Here is a 16,514-nt window from a genome sequence, read left to right on the forward strand (position 1 = left end):
GTCAAGTTTGCAAGTCCAATGACAAAGGTGGCTAACTCATTGTCCCAATTCTGGGATTTGTTGCTGAGTTCTGGGGCCCGAAGTCCTTCTGTGTCTACAACCAGCACAAAGTCAAAGCCAAGTTCCTCTGTTGATGACTCATCCACCTTTAGGAGCTGCATGTAGGTCCCCCTGGTACACCTGCCTGCACTTACACTGAACTGCAGCCCAAAAAGAGCATTCAGTAGGGTGGACTTTCCAGAGCTCTGCAGGCCAAGGACAGAGAGAACAAAGAGCCGTTTGTCTCCCAGTTTCTCACAGAGCTTGTCAAAAACGGCTGCCACCCACTTTAGGGGCACATAGGAAGTATCCCCATCAATCAGTTCTATGGGGACACCAGATGTCATCAGGTCTGCAGCAATTTGGGGAAGGGAGAGAAAAAGTATATCGCTTGTGGAAGAAGTTTCTTCCAGAGCTTCATAGATCTGGCCAATCTCTCTGAGAAATTGCTCATTTCCTAAAGTACAATCAATAATCTTGGTAGAGATGGATTCTATTTGATGTTGCAAGAGTTTCAAAGAGTTGCTGTTTTGAGATATTCGCTTTTCTGCTTGTACATTTGAAAACAACTGAATTAATTTTTCATTCAGGTTTTTCAAATGCTCTGCAGTCAGGATATCCAAAAACTCACTCATCCATTGTAAGAAGTAGAATAAAGTGTGAGTTTCTGAATACTTGTAGAGAATTTGAAGCACAAATTTCATTACATCTTTCAGAGGAAAAACTTTTTCCAATTGTTGTTGCCTTATTCTTTGTTTATCTGTCTCAATCTCACTCTTGTGTTGTTCAATGCTTCGATTGCCCTTTTCTCTTAGGTGATACATTTCTTTGTCCTTCTTATACCAAAGATGCCACAGTTGTCCCTGAAGGGGTAGGAAATTTTCCTTCACTTGAGTCAACTCCATTTGTCCTAGGAGAGCCCTTATAATTTGTGCCTTTTTTCTTGACTTCCTTGAAAATCACTCTGGTCTTCATCAATAAAAAATCCTTTCTGGTAAGCAATATGACAACAGTCCTTTATGCTGAGAGCAGTGTCAGAGAACTCTAGCAAATGTCTGATGGCATTTGTGAGTTCCTCTGTCAATTCTGCACCATTTTTGCTCTTTATGCCAATTTTCACCTTTCTATCAGAATAATTGGCTTTGGAGTTTTCTTTGTCATCAAGCAAGCAGATCAATGATTTTGAGGACTGCCACAAGTCATTAACAACTGCTCGGCTTTCTTCATTGTCATTAGAAGCTGACATGAGGACTACAATGATAGAAGAGACCTCCTGCAGAAAAGTGAGCTGCCTTTTATGTTCCTTTGCATCTCCATGAAGACTGGGGAAGGTCACACAGTTGTCAAACCTGTCTTCCTCTTCCCCTCCAGGGCAGAACCAGCAGATTTCCACCACACCCCCCATCAAGAGGCACTTCTTGCTGCTTTCTCTGCAGTGTCGGTGGAAAAACACATCATGTTTGCACTCACTGAGAAGACAGTTCATGATCTGAGATTTGGAAGCTGACAGGCCACTGCCAACTCTAATGAAGGACACAATGGGGGTGGAGACACGACACATCTGCTGACTTTGGTGACTAATCTTCCCTTGTGGTGATTCCCTTGCTTGCTGCCAACTTCGCCTAATTTGTCTGAGAGACCAGACAGAGAATTCAATTTGAGAAGTGCAGGGATTTGGCACCAGGAGGGGCAGGGCAAATTGACAAATGGAAAGTTTGGTTAAAATGTATTGTCTGGCAAAATCATCTGCACAGTGAATGATGGCCATCTGAATATCCATGGGGTGAATGTGGGGCTTGGACTCAGTGATCAAAGTATTAGTGAGATTATCATAATCTTCAAAAAAGTCTTCATATGGATTACTAGCTTCCTTTTCCTGATTAGAGGCACTTGGAGAGACCTGATGTTCTATGTTTCCATCACCTTTGAAGACCTGGTATCTCAGTCCGTAATCCAGCATCAGTAGCTTCTGAAGGAAATAGAAGGGAAGTTCCTGTTCAGATTTGGGCCGGGTGTTGCACACAGAAGGCTTGTAGATCAGATGGAAGTCAGCTCTACCCATATTTTTTGGATAATAATGTTCTAGGCCAAGACGCTGGAGTAAGTCTAGGAAAGCTCCATTTTTTTATTATTTCATGTGTGTTATTTTTATTAGTATCTGGTTCACAGGGCTGTTTCTTTTCATCAAGAAGACTTTGTAGCTCTCTTTTGACCTCATCCATTTTCACAGAAGAGATGGTAGCTTCATAATCTCCATCAATGAGTAGACTCAAGTCTCTTTCTAAGTTTTCCCAATCATGATCTGCTCCACATTTAGTGAGGACATGCACAACTTCTTCAGAAAATAATTGTTCCATATGTTTTGTTATAAATTCCATGTATTTTGTCTTCTCTTCTGGTGAAATAACTGTGACACCAGCTGTGGCTGTCAGACTTGTGAACACCAGAAATGCATGCGCCCTGGAGCTGGAAGTGGTTTTCAGCTGCTGGTATTTATTGTAGGCAGTTTGCATTTTATCCAGAAGGAAGTTTAACTAATCATAGCTGAGAAGATGTCGAAAATTATTACTTACCACCTGATATCCTGCACCAGCTGCAATGGAAAGTAACAAGAGCTGTGTGTCTATCTGCTCTGTTGCTTGGAGGTGATTTAAGAAGCTGTTGAGAGCCAAGCTGACCTTATATGTGGCCTTTCTTTGAACTTTTTCAACTGATTCTGGAGACTCAGATTTTAACTTTACTTCCAAGACTTCATTTTGGGTATCCTTTATAATATTAATAAATTCAGAAAATTTGAAGCATTTGACAAGTTCTTCTTCTGACTCTGGCTGGTTGATCCAGTGCATAACGGAGTGATTCTGAGGAAAGTTTTCCACTTTGTAGATGTGAGGATCAAAAAGAATACACAACAGCATTTTAATACATTTTGTTTTATAATTAAAAGACATTTTGCAAAAGTTGACAGTATTGACTAAAAAGTTCTACAAATCTTTTATCTGTGAGGCATAGATTAATCCAAGTGTCATCACCTTTTGTTTTTTGACTCAATATTTGCATGAAATCTCTCATTTTTTGAAGTTGTTTTTCAGGATCAGACACCACCCAGGACTTCACACCATCTAGGAAAACTCTAACCTCTTGCCTAATTTTCAGTAACTACTCTCCCTCTTGGATCTGTGCAGAGAAACCAGAGAAGTGTAATTGTCTTTCAGGCAGTTAGCCACCTTAAGGGGATCCTTAAAATCACTTCTGTATCTGGAGAGGATGATGTCCCAAATGGGTACCAGTTTAAGTCCCCGATCAATGACATACCAGGTTTGATTGCTGGCAACAAGGCCAGCTTTCCATTGAGCAAAGTCATCTGCTTCTGGTGGTCCACCTGTCTTGGACACAGATAATTGGAATTTGGTTTGGAGATTTTGGAAAGTTTTCTTCTGAGTATCTGCTTTTGAATGTGAGTGTGACACATTTATACCTGCAGCAACATTTGTTCCAAAGCCACTGTAGCCACAACTTATGTAAATATCCAGGGTCTCTATTGCCTGCTGCTTTATATCAACCAGCTGGTCACTTTGGAACCCCTTTGAGACAGCCTTCCACCAGTAGATTCCTCCTAAGTGTAGAGGACCTTGGTTAGTATGAGAGCCAAACCTGTGGAAGAATCTTTCACTCCAGTGTTTCAGCACCTGGGATTCCTGAGGGTTTGTAGTCTGATCCAGAAGGTCTTCAAGGCATTTCAATTCCTGAAGAGCAGCCTTGGACAATTTGAGTTGATCAATGGGGAAGTGGCAAGATGCCATGGGAGTGTAACTGAACTTGGTTGAGCAGAAATAAGAGCACTCAGAATTTGTTAGGTGGGTTTGCTTGGATTCTGAATGTTTACTTTTATCCAGTTCAGTTTCTAAACTAAATCCCCAACCTCCAACCTTGGCTGAAGTAGTTAAACTGAAGCCTAAATTCTCCATAGACTGGGTGAACATGACTTCTGCTTGAGAAGATGTAAATTCTTCAGATTTCATCAATGTGCCCTGCTGAGGGCCAAAGAGTGAGAACTCCTTGGGGACACTGAGTAGCTCCTCTCTCCTCTGTATCAGGTCCATGTGGTGGCAGGTTTTGTATATTCCCTGCAGGGCCAGCCCTCCAGATGCCCATCTTACCAGATCTCTATCTGGGAGGTTTGGCCTGTGGGATGGCATCTGCTCCATGAGACTGAATGTTCTCTTCATGATTTCCATGAATTCCCTTAGGGGCTTTGGAGGCTTCAGCCTGTTCTCTTCAGGGATCTCCATGGCTTGCCTCAGCTCTGCTTTTTTTCTCTTCACTGCCTCTTCCTGTCTCTGTCTCCCTTCTGACAGCAAGTTCCTCAGCTCTTTCATTTCTTGTTCTGTCTGCTTCTCCTTTTTCCTCTCCACTGGTGACTCCTGTAACTCTGCAAGACTATTTGAGTGGGACAGGTCAAGCAGTTTCTTCAAGGCCCTTTTCTCCCATGTATATCGTATCTGGGATTTCAGCTTCTGGAGGTCTTTTCTTTTTAAATATTGTAATGACTGGGCACAGGTCACACCCAGGACTCCCTTCAGCTTGATCAACCAGTACTCAACTTCCAGTCCCACTTCTCTGAGCATCTCTGGAAGATTTTGCCTCCTTTTGCTTCTGAGGAGAGGCTCATCAGGGGTCTGCTTGCTTGTGTCCATGGCTGTGTGAAAAAAAGACATACAGTTAGTGTTGACTGGGTCCTGAGATTAGGAAGTGTCAGCCACATGATGAAAAGCATGAATTAGTAAAGCTAGTCTCCAAGGCCTTCTCATCCCTTGCTTTACTTATCCTAAAATTTATTTTTCATCAAAATCTTTCTGTATATTTTCTAGACATCGTTGACTGTGTTTTCAACATAGACTTTTTTTTTAAAATTTTCTATGGTGAATTGAAACTTAATGGCCTAATTTGAACACTTTACACACAAACAATTTCACTGAAACTATGAGACTGAGGCATTGGAGTTGGAGAATATCCATGAGTTTCTCAGCTTAATGTTTAGTTTTTAAACTAGAGCAATACCAACACTTAGTTATCTTTCTACTATTTTTTTTCTTTGAATTACTTTATTCCTATCACTCTGTCAGTTCTTCTTAGAATATTTAATGCCTATTTGTTCTCTTGTCCTTTAAAATGAACTTCTAACATTTGTTTACACTTCTAAATCACCACTTTGTTTCAACTTTACTGATTTAATACAGTCTTTCCATTACATGAAGAATTATTTATATATGGATGTCATTCAAATATATGTATATAGATCCCCAGACTCTCCTCAATCTGGATTTTATTAGTGTTCTGCACCCATTCCATCTTGAGCACATATCTTTTGATTGTAGATGAGATATAGTTCATTTCTTTCGAGTTTATACATTATTAAGTTTTTTTTCCTTCTATTTTACCTATCCTATTAATGGCACTAGCATCCCTGCTCAATGGGTATCCTATACACTTGTCTTCCTATGAATGTAAATTTATTACACCATGTCTTTTTAACCTACCCCCTTAAGTCTCTCTTTTTAGTTGATTTTTTTATTGGTTTTATTTTTTAAATACATGACAGTGGAATGCATCACAATTCTTATTACACATATAGAACAATTTTTCATACCTCTATTTGTATATAAAGTATGTTCACATCAATTCATGTCTTCAATTCAATTACATGTACTTTGCATAATGATGTCTATCACATTCCACCACCCTAGATAATCCCTACCCCTCCCTTTCCCTCCCACCCCTCTTCCCTATCTAGAATTTATCTATTCCTCACATGCTCTCCCTCCCTACCCCACTATGACTCAACTTCCTTATATCAGAGAAAACATTTGGCATTTGTTTTTGGGGATTGGCTAACTTCACTTAACATTATCTTCTCCAATGCCATCCATTTTGATTTTTATATTTTTATTGGTATATTATAATTATATATAATAGTGAGAGTAGTCATTATGCTTATGCACATAATTTGATCAATCTCATTCATTGATACCTTCCTTTCCATAGATCCTCCACTGATCTACTTGCTCTACTCTATTGATCTCCCCTCTATTATTATGATGATTGTTGTTATTATTATTTTAATTAGTGTAATATAAAAGGTTCAGATTCTTTGTTGTGGTATAGTCATGCCTGGGTAGCATAGTCTGATAGATTTTGTTCTCCAGTACTACCCTATGCCATCACCTCTTCCTTTCCTCTTTCTCCCCTCTATCTATTCTATTGTTATCACATCTATTTTTATGATATCCTTTATTTAAGACTCATTACTTTTTCTCTCTGGCTTTCTCTAGTCAGAGACAACATTCAATCTTTGCCTTTCTGGGGCTGGCTTATTTCACTTAGCATGATGTTCTCAATTCCATTCATTGACCATCAAATGACATAATTTTTTTTTCTTTATGGTTGAATAAAAGTTAATTGTGTATATACTGCATTTTCTTTATCTATTTTCCTGTTAACAGACACCTAGGCTGACTCAATAACTCGGTTATTGTATTGTGAATTTCATTGCTCTAAACATTGGCATACATATATCACTCTAGTATGCTGATTTTAGTTATTTTGGATAAATAGGTGTGGTACACAAGAGTCATAGTTATTCTATTCCTAGTCTTTGAAAGATTCTACATACTACATCCTTAAGTGTATGTACTAATTTACCATTTCAACAATAATGTATAAATTCATATTTATAAATGTATTGTTTTCCCTCACATCCTCATCAGCAATTATTGTTATTTGTATTCTTTATGTTAAAACTCCTTTTATATATATTTCTTTTCATTCCCTACACAAAGTCTTTTAGATTTTTCTTTCACTTGGGATAAATTTGCTATGCCTTGGTCTATGCCTTAGCAAATTGGTAAGTCCTATGTGTGTATGCCAAGACCCTTGAATTTATACACCTGGTTCTCCTTTACTGAAACATCTCTATCTCTTTATGGGGACATATGTGGTGAGTCTCAGGTGCAGAAATTATAATTCAGTGGGAGTAGGAAAATTATGTAATTTGTTCCCATCTAGTTGGTCTGTTTTAAAGGTTTCTAATCTGTTAGCCTTGATTTTGGGAATCCCCTTTATGGGCTGGATATAAAGTGTTTTCCAAAATATCATGTGTGAAACAATGCAAGAAAGTTAGAGGTGAAATGATTGGGTTATGTAAGCCTTAACTCAATCAGTGACTGAATTCCTTGGTTGAGATTAACTGGGTGGAAACTGAAGGCATGTAGGGTGTGGCTGAAAGAGCTGGGTCATTGGGGATGTGACTTTGAGATATATATTTTGTCACTGGAGAGTGGAGTCTCTATCTTTCTCTCTGCTTCTTGTTGTTCTGTTCTCTACCATAAACCTCGATCCTGACATTCTGTTTCACTGCAGGATCCAAGGAATGAAATAGGTTGTCTACATACTTAGAATTCTTAAATTGTGAGGCCCCAAATTAAATTTTCTTTCTCTAAAATTGTTCTTGCTAGGTCTTTTGGTCCTAGCAATGATAAGGCTGACTAAATCACCCTCCTTGTCTGTATACATGCTTTTGTTATATCTGTTACTGGCCCTTGAAGATATGGGCAACACCATGTCCATTTTTGCTAGTGGTCTCTAGAAACGAGTTTGGCTCAATGGGTCACATAAAGCTTTAAAACTTTGACTAAGAAAAAGATGCTATGTTACTTTAACACAGTCTGAAAGATGCATGATTTGAAAAATGAGAAAAGATTGCTGTTGAATGTTATTCTGAATTATTATAAAATATTGCACTTGTAGTTGCTCTGTCAGAAGTCAGGAAAAGGAAGGACATTTTGTATATTCAGGCATTCATATTTATGTAATTACATGATAAATAGTCTGAATGACTTGGAACTAAGATAATGGTAAAAAAACAAAAACAAACAAAAAACCCACAGTCTTCAGTGCAAAAATATAGCAGAACACCAAAAGGAAAAATTAAGAAAGCAATAAATCATTTTAACTCGATTGCAGCTGGCTGGCACTTCATCTTGACCTGCTTTTAGCACTGGCCCTAGGTCCAGGCAGTTTTGGGTTATCACTACTGCAAAACACTATTTGGAAATGCTGGCCTCCGACTAGAGAAAGAAGCTGGGGAAGCTGAGTAGAATGGGGAGAAATAATTTTTGAGTAGGGGAGGTGGGACTCCCAAGGTCTGAGCTTCTATCCTAACTTCAAGCCTGCCCCTGCCTCAGGCAGACTCTCTTCTGCCTGCTGGTTGAAGAGAATGTGGCAGCAGTAGAACCCAGGCTGCTGGCACCTAGAGGTTATGATCTGGGGATGGGAATGGTTTCCCCTTTTAATAACTAATAGAGTTATTAATTAATTTGGCCAAACATCCAGCATTGGGGCAGGACAATTCTGGCTATGGCAGTACCCATTTTTATAAATGTGCAAGGGGATGGCCAATATAAACAATAGCCCAGGAGGAATACAGACACCCAGATGTTGTTCAAGAACTGATGTCTAAAATATAAAAATTGTAGTTTTTTTCTATCAGACTTAGAGATCTAGAGTGAAAGGCAGGGACAGTCATATAAGACAAACAGTTCTAGGGCCCTGCTTCAGCTGCATGTGGAGCAGCAGGGACCATGCCTCTATGGGAAAAAAGGAATAGCCTCAATTGGTGGAGCCCTCATAAGGCTAGACCAATAATGGCTCAAAAGTTAAAGATCCAGGGGGAATGGCTTAAGGGGGATGATTCAAATCTGCTCCTTGCTACAAACAGGTATTTGTATACTACCATGAGTTCATACACCCCAGTTCAGCTGGTACAGATGGGGTCCAACTTCAGGCAGAAAATGAGAAAGTATACCAGCATGAACACTGGAGTACACAGGACAATGTTGAATGGTATCAAAGTGTATAAAATGACTTTATTAACTCCTCATCCTGCTTATATTGGCACCTTTGCTGCAGTTCTACTAATGAATGTAGGGTCATTAGTAACTTGACATCTTCTTTCTACTCAGAAATGTCAACAAATTTAAGAGATATAATAAAAGAAGAATTCATGGCTCCCCTTGATAAGTCTTTGAACACTTGTTTGTGGGAGAATTAGGTGGTAAAGGTCAGTATTCAAGGGTTTGAGCCATGTCTCTGCACTAGAGGCCTTATATAGAATTGGCAATACAATGGTCTCCAAAAAATATTTGGAGAGTAACAGCCTTTGTGTACATAGGATCTAAATTTATGTGGATATATGGTAAGGTTAAAAAATTCTCACATAGGTTAACTGCTACTGAGGAATACAGTGAGAGTTTGAGCCAAAGCCCTGATGCTATGGCTTAGAAATCTGTTGCTCACTCTCTTCCTGGTGCTCATACTTCCCATTCCTGAATGTAGGGTAATGTTGAACGGTATAATGTTATTATTATTGATGTAGGGTAAATGTCTTCAAATTATTTTAGGTGAGTTCTGTCTGTATTGTTGGGAGATTAAGCCCATGTTAGCTGGAATGCCATTATTAAAGGGGGATGCAACACATCCTCCTATTGGTTGGGTAGTTGCCACCAAATGATACTTGGCTAATGTAAACATAATTTGCTCAACTGGCAATCATTTTAATTTCCATATGTGCCTGGTAAGAAATACAGATGGAATTTGTTGCATTGTAGTAGATTACAATAAGATAATCTCTCCACTGTATGTAGCTGCTCCCACCATAGCTACAGTTGATTCAAGAGTTTTAAATATTTAATTAAATGAAAGGACAGAAATGAAGCAATAGGCCCATATATTGCAACAAAAAAAAAATGCTCACACACCTGGTGACTGAGTAGGTTTTTTCATTCTCACTGGCAGGGAGGAATAAATGGGGATTTTGCTTAAAGCATTGCTGAACGTGAATGTCTCCTCTTTTTAGGTAAATCTGTGAATGTATCCTGCTCCTAGCCTGATCATCATTCATATTATTAATTCTGAAACCAGGATATGTTGCCAGGCATTGTGGCACATGCCTGTAATCTCAGTGGCTCAGGAAGCTGAAGCAGGAGTTTAAAGCCAGCCTCATCAATAGCCAGGTACTAAACAACTCAGTGAGATCCTGTCTCTAAATAAAATACAAAAGAGGGCTGGAGATGTGACTCAGTGGTTGAGTGTCCTTGAGTTCAATTCCTGGTACCCTACTCTAACAACAACAAAAAAGAAACCATGATATGTTAAACAAATACAAAAGGCTGTCATCTGATTTCCAGATTTCTTTGCATATCAGGGTCTTGCAACCTCTTTTTATTTTATACTTTTTTTGTCTTTCAGGTCAGTTGACACTGTTTCTGTTATACTAATGTTCTCAAGAACTTGTGAGGCTTCTGTGTATTTCACTGAGCTTAGTCCATTAGATGCTAGTCATATTCATAGGTAATTTTGGAGTAAACTCTCCTATTCCCTGGCCTCCTACTGAGGTTGGTAAGAGACAGTATCCTAAAGCTTTCTTGAGGATTTCTGGTTTGATTTGTATCTGTGAGGCAAAATCTCATTTTCTTGAAATAGTAATTTTTGTACCTGCTTATTCTAACTTTTTGATATTTCTGAGTTTTTAGGAAAAGATTCAACAAACTTATGATTCAGAAACACATGACTGAATCTCAATACTAATGTGTTTGACATTTTGGAGTGGATGAGAAATTCAACATTATATATTCCTGGTTTCTCTTTGTTTGGCAATCCTTTCCTCAATTCAACTTTCTCCTCTCACATTTTATTAGATTCAGCAAGAAGAAGTCTGGAGTCACTTCAACACTTTGGAAATTCCTTATCTACATAACCAATTGATCACTTGTAGGTTCTACATAACTTCAGGACATAATTTTGCAAGGCTTTCTGTCACAACATAACAAGGGTCTTTTTCCTCCTGTTCTGATAATATGTTCTGTACTTTTTCCCGAGCACCACTGCAGCATTCTGAATCTAGGTTTCTACTAATGCTCTATTTAAGCTCCTTTTAAAATTCTCTGTCATGCTCCTCAACATTCTTCTAGTCTCCAGCCACTGGACTTATTCCAAATATGCACCCATAATTTTCACTGTTTGCTATAGCAGCACTGAATTTCTCCATGACTAAGACCTGTGCTATTTTTATATCACTCTGTAACTAAATAGCATATACTTATTACCTTAAAACAACACACAAAAATCAAAGTTTCTTTGAGGAGTCCAAGCACTGAGACAAAATAGGCTTGACCCTCTCCAAGGGATACTAACCTCATTCCTTATAAAAGCATTGGTTGAAGAATAAGTGCTGAGTTGAAGTTACTAAAGAAGAATGTTAGCGTGTATTGAAACTTTTTTTTTTAGAATCCGGGATTTTATTCTCTGTGGGTAATACATAACAAGTGAAGTGCTTTGTAACCATATTATCATTAATACAAACTTCTTTACCTCTAATCATTGCATTTTAGAAGGTCCTGAGTGTATTATTCTATTCTTTCATTTTAAATAGCTAAATCTGCTAGGTAATTTGTGGCAGGGGCCATCTCTGGCCTAGTTGTTCAACTGATAAATGTCAAGTCTCTCCCTGGTACACCCCCACTATACCTACTACCATCCTAAGATACAGCCCCATGGCTGCACTTTGCCTGTAGTGCAGGGTGAAGTTAGGGCAAGGATCAGAGCTGGGGCCATGCCATCTGCATTACAAGGCAGCAGCCTCAGCTACCCTGGAGTGATGAGCAAAGGCAAGTATTTATGGTTGCTGATCAACACCACTGCTTCTGAAGTCAGAAGGCAGCAGACTTGCCTTCATTCCCACCACCACCATAGAAACCATGGGAATTGCCAATCTAGTGACTACTTCTGTAGCAGTCCAGCCAAGTTGTCATCCTGACAACTAATTTCTCTGGGTGTCTAAGGTGTCTCAGGGGGCACTTTACTTTATTTGCTGGAGCTTCAGACCCTGCAACCACCTCAGATGACTACCCTACAACCACTCTGGATATCTCTTCCCACCTTACTGCTGCTTCAGTTGTTGCCATTCTGATATATAAATAGCATCTCTGCCACATGAGAGTCAGGACAATTGATCCCAGTATGTCTGCATAGACTGGCACTACAGTTCAGAGAGCCTGAGATTAACAGGAAAGAAGCTATGCACATACTTGGATCTGCCCTTTTTGTCTATAGAAACAGCATTCTTCTCAGTCTCACTGAGTCAATTGGGGAGCTCCTTCACTGCACTACCCACCTTCTGTGATTCAGTGCAAACCCCAATAAAACCTTTTTTGGACGAGTTTATATTGTGTTTTCAATATTTCTATAAATAGTGTGGAATGCTGAGCTCTTTGCACTAAAAGCTGGTAATACCAAGGTTGCTAATGCTGAGAATACCATGCAGCCAGATAGATTGAAGAGCTTCAGAGAAAGATCAATAGCTATGAAAGCTGTTAGCTCTGGCTTCAGAATTGTCACTAGGGATGATTAGCTCTGGCTGAGGAGCATTGTGAGGAGGTGCTGACTAAAGTTGCTGAGAGCAACTAGGATAGCTGCCAACACTAATGGCCAAGAGCACCGGCACCCATGGCTCAAAGCTGATGTCACCGAAAGAGTCGCAAATTTGTCTTTTCCAAATTTCTGTACATATTTATCAAAAGAATCCTTAGCCCATTTGTAAAGAGAATTGATTGAATGATTCCTCTGCTCAGGGTCTCACAATCCTGCAATGCAGGTTTGAACTGAAATATTTCTCATCTGTAGGATTAACTGGAATGAAACTGTATCTAAGCTTATACCTGCAGGCAGAATTCATTTCTTAAAAGTTATGGGACTGAGCTTCCCATTTTCTTTCTGGCTGCCATCTGCACTGATCTCAGCTCCTGGAGATTGCCCATAGTTCCTTCTCACAACGTGGCATCTTACTTTTTCTAGCCACCAAGAGAGAAAAGTATTTGCCCAGTCTGTCTTGTAAGGACCCAGTCTCTCTTTTAAGGGATTTTTTCCAGATGAAATTCATCTCAACCTAGATGATCTTTATTTTGAATATTTCAAAATTGATTATAGAGGGAGAAAAAAAATGGCAGATTAGAGAGAGTAGCTTTTCTGGTTGCTCAATGGTGTGAAGCCATGGATTTACACTCTGCAATGTGAGAGGGGGAACCATTTGGGGAATTAACTCTGGATAATCAAAACAGATCACAGAATCAGGCCATTGGATATAACAAAAATTTAAAAAAATCCCCAATGCTGCTGCAGTCACCAGTTGTGGCTGCAGGTGCCGTACTACCCCTCCCCCAGTGCTAAAATAGTGGTGCCATATGTCAATTAAAGGAACCCCCAAATTTAGGAGGTCTGTGTTATGTATGGATACAAAGAGAACAGAGATCAAAGACACTGCATGACTAATCTTAAGATTCTTTACACAACACTGTTGTGCAGTCAGATAGAAAAAAAGAAACCAACTCTTTCCTGGTGACCAGGGGACTCAGGGGAAGAGTCCATTTTGCAAGGGGGAACAGCAGCCAGGGCATCTGAATAATTACAAGTGTGCTTAAACTGAAAAACTGTTTTGGAAACCCACAACACATGGCATAGTGTGAGTCTAAGAGACCAGAAGAAAATCCAAAGTGGAACACATTTAAATAGGGGAAAACCAGTCAGGAAAACACAGCTGGATTCTTCCTTCCTCCTCTTCCAGAAAGGCAGCTTATAAGATGGGCTGCTTGTAGGCTGGGCTGGGAAAGTCACACCAGGCCAAGAATCTTAAAGGGTGAGGGGGGAATTGAGTGAGTTCAGAGACTGAAACTGAGATGTCTAAAAACAGCACATGTCTGTTTTAGGGACCAAGAATTGGCAACTCTACCACAAGAGTGAAAACCAGGGGGTTTTCCTGGGGGAAAGTCTCCCAGCATGGCCAAGAAACTGCCCCAAACTAGGAGGTGCATTGATTTAAAATCTTCAGATCAATCCAAGGAACAGCTTGGAGACTATCTAAACCCAAACCCTGCCCCTAGGAGTCCTGCATATGGGATCTCCCATCACTCCAGCAACTCTACCTGACACAACTGAGAAGACTATTTGGAAGTACAATGGAAATAGTTCCCTAACTTTTCATTAAGATCCTGTGCTTTATTTTAGGGTTTGTTTTGTTTTGCTTATTTTTATCACTCACTATTCAATTGTAACCTGAATGATTTATGGACATTTATTTATACATTCTCATACCTAGTTTTGTTTGATTATTTATCATTCCTACAAATTTTTAAGGCTGTTATTTTTCATTGATCAATATTTTGAGAACTACACTGTTTGATTAGAATATATCAGTTTTATACTTGTACTCTTTTATTATTATTTTTATTATTATTATTAATTTCTGAATTTCTATTTTATATACTTTTTTCTCTCATTTATCTCTCTAGAGTCTCTGTCTCTTTCTCTCTGCTAACAGGCAAACATTATTGTTCTGTCTTTCCTTCATCCTCTATTTTCTACTTCTATTTTCTCTCATTTACCCACACAAATATTTCATCCTACACTGTTTCTTTTCAATTTTTGTTTACAATTTAAAATTATAAATCCATTTGTAAAATTACTGTTTTGACCATGGGCAATAACTGATCATATCATCTGCATTTATTGGGACAATTAACATCTTAGATGATAAAGCAGAACTATTTGGTTTGATACTATAAACTGTTTGCCTTGTTTTATTTGTTTGTTTGTTTTTGCATTGGTTCTTATTAATGTCTATCTCCATCTAAACTGTGATGTACTGGAAACCTTCTAAGTCCCTATAAATACACAGGGTAAAGTCTCTACTGCCTCAAAACCATACTGTCAAATGGACAGACATATAAACAACATGAAAAAGCAAGGAAACAAACTGCCTCCAACAAGCCAACATAATTCAATAATAGAATCCATCAATATTACAGTGAAAAAAATGACAGAGAAGGAGTTTAGAATGCTCATACTTAAGTTGATAAGTGAGGTAAAAGACAATATAAGGGAGAAAATACAGGAAGTGAATATCACTTCAACAAAGGGATAGAGACACTGAAAAAAAAGAAGAAATTCTCAAAATGAAGGAATCAATAAACCTAATTAAAAATTAATTGAAAGGCACTACCAGCATACTACAACAATTGGAAGACAGAGTTTCAGGCAATAAAGGCAAAATATATACTTTAGAAAATAAAATTGACCATGGAGAAAGGATGTTAAGAGACCATGAACAAAACTTCCAAGAAATATGGGATAACATGAAAAGACCAAACTTAAGATTTATTGAAATAGAAGAAGACTCAGGAATAGAAATCAAAAGAATATATAATCTTTACAATAAAATCATATCTAAAACTTTCCCAAATCTTAAGAATGAAGTGGAAAAATCAAATACAGGAGGCATACAGAAACCCAAATATACAAAATTACAATAGACCCCTATCAAGGCACATTAGTATGAAAATGGCCAACATTTGGAAAAAGGACATAATTTTAAAGGCTGCCAGAGAAAAATGTCAGATTACTTTTAGCAGGAAACCAATCCAGATCTCAGCTGATTTCTCAACCCCACCCTTAAAGTTAGGAGGTTATAGAAAAACATATGCCAAGCTCTGCAAGTAAGTGGATACCAACCAAGAGTACTATACCCTGCAAAGTTAAGCTTCAGTTATTATGATGAAGTAAAAACCTTTCATGATAAACAAAAGTTAAAAGAATTCACAACTAGAAAGCCTGTACTAACTTCAGGACATTCTCAGCATAATATTTCATGGTTAAGAAATGAAAAATAAAAGAAAAAACCAGCAAAGGGAGGAGGAACTACACTAAAAGAACAATAAATTAAAGGAGAGACTAATTCAAATCAAAAAACAGAAACAAACCAAAATGACAGGGAATAAAAATCATCTCTCAATAATGTTGAAAATAAATGACATAAGCTCATCAATAAGAATATATGGACTGGAAGATTGGATTAAAAAACAAGACCATGGTGACCACCAACAGAAAAGGCCCAGTGGCCCGCGGAGGGGCAGAGCTTCCAATCACTCCTGCAAGGTAGGCGGGCCTGAGACCCACCGGCAGAAGAGGAGCAGCGGCCTGCTGAAAGGCAGAGCCGACCCCTCCCCCCGCGCCTGCAAGGTAGACGGAACTGTGACCACCAACAGAACAGGCCAGACCTGCAACTGACAGACAGAACAGGCCCAGTGGCCTGAGGAAGGGTAGAGCCGCCCCCCACCCCCCGCGCCTGCAAGGTAGGCGGACCTGCGACCCACTGGCAGAACACCCCCAGAGGCCTGCAGAGGGACAGTGCCGCTGCCTGCGCCTGAAAAGTAGGCAGAACTGCGACCACCGACAGAACAAGCCTAGTGGCCCGCAGAGGGACAGAGCCGCCGCCCGCGCCTGCAAGGTAGGCGGACCTGCTACCGACCGGCAGAGCAGGCCCAGCGGCCTGCCGGCGTGGTAGGCACATTGCCCCAATTGGAGGAGGGGCA

The 16,514-nt window shown here is 39.3% G+C and overlaps 2 protein-coding genes across 2 annotated transcripts in view; both read right to left on the reverse strand.

Annotated features, from left to right (window-relative positions):
- The window catches only part of LOC107135616 (interferon-induced very large GTPase 1-like), a 161,728-nt gene that overhangs the window by 121,502 nt on the left and 23,712 nt on the right, over nt 1-16,514 (reverse strand). The gene's annotated exons all lie outside the window — the stretch shown is intronic.
- Nucleotides 1-16,514, reverse strand: part of LOC107135618 (interferon-induced very large GTPase 1-like) — a 42,728-nt gene that overhangs the window by 7,296 nt on the left and 18,918 nt on the right. The window contains 5 exon segments of the mRNA XM_015477588.2: nt 1-995; nt 998-2,164; nt 2,166-3,032; nt 3,034-3,227; nt 3,230-4,735. Of these exon segments, the coding sequence (XP_015333074.2) occupies nt 1-995; nt 998-2,164; nt 2,166-3,032; nt 3,034-3,227; nt 3,230-4,735 (4,729 nt within the window).

This window comes from Marmota marmota, unplaced genomic scaffold (assembly GCF_001458135.2).
Source record: "Marmota marmota marmota unplaced genomic scaffold, marMar, whole genome shotgun sequence".
Classification (NCBI taxonomy): Eukaryota; Metazoa; Chordata; class Mammalia; order Rodentia; family Sciuridae; genus Marmota; species Marmota marmota.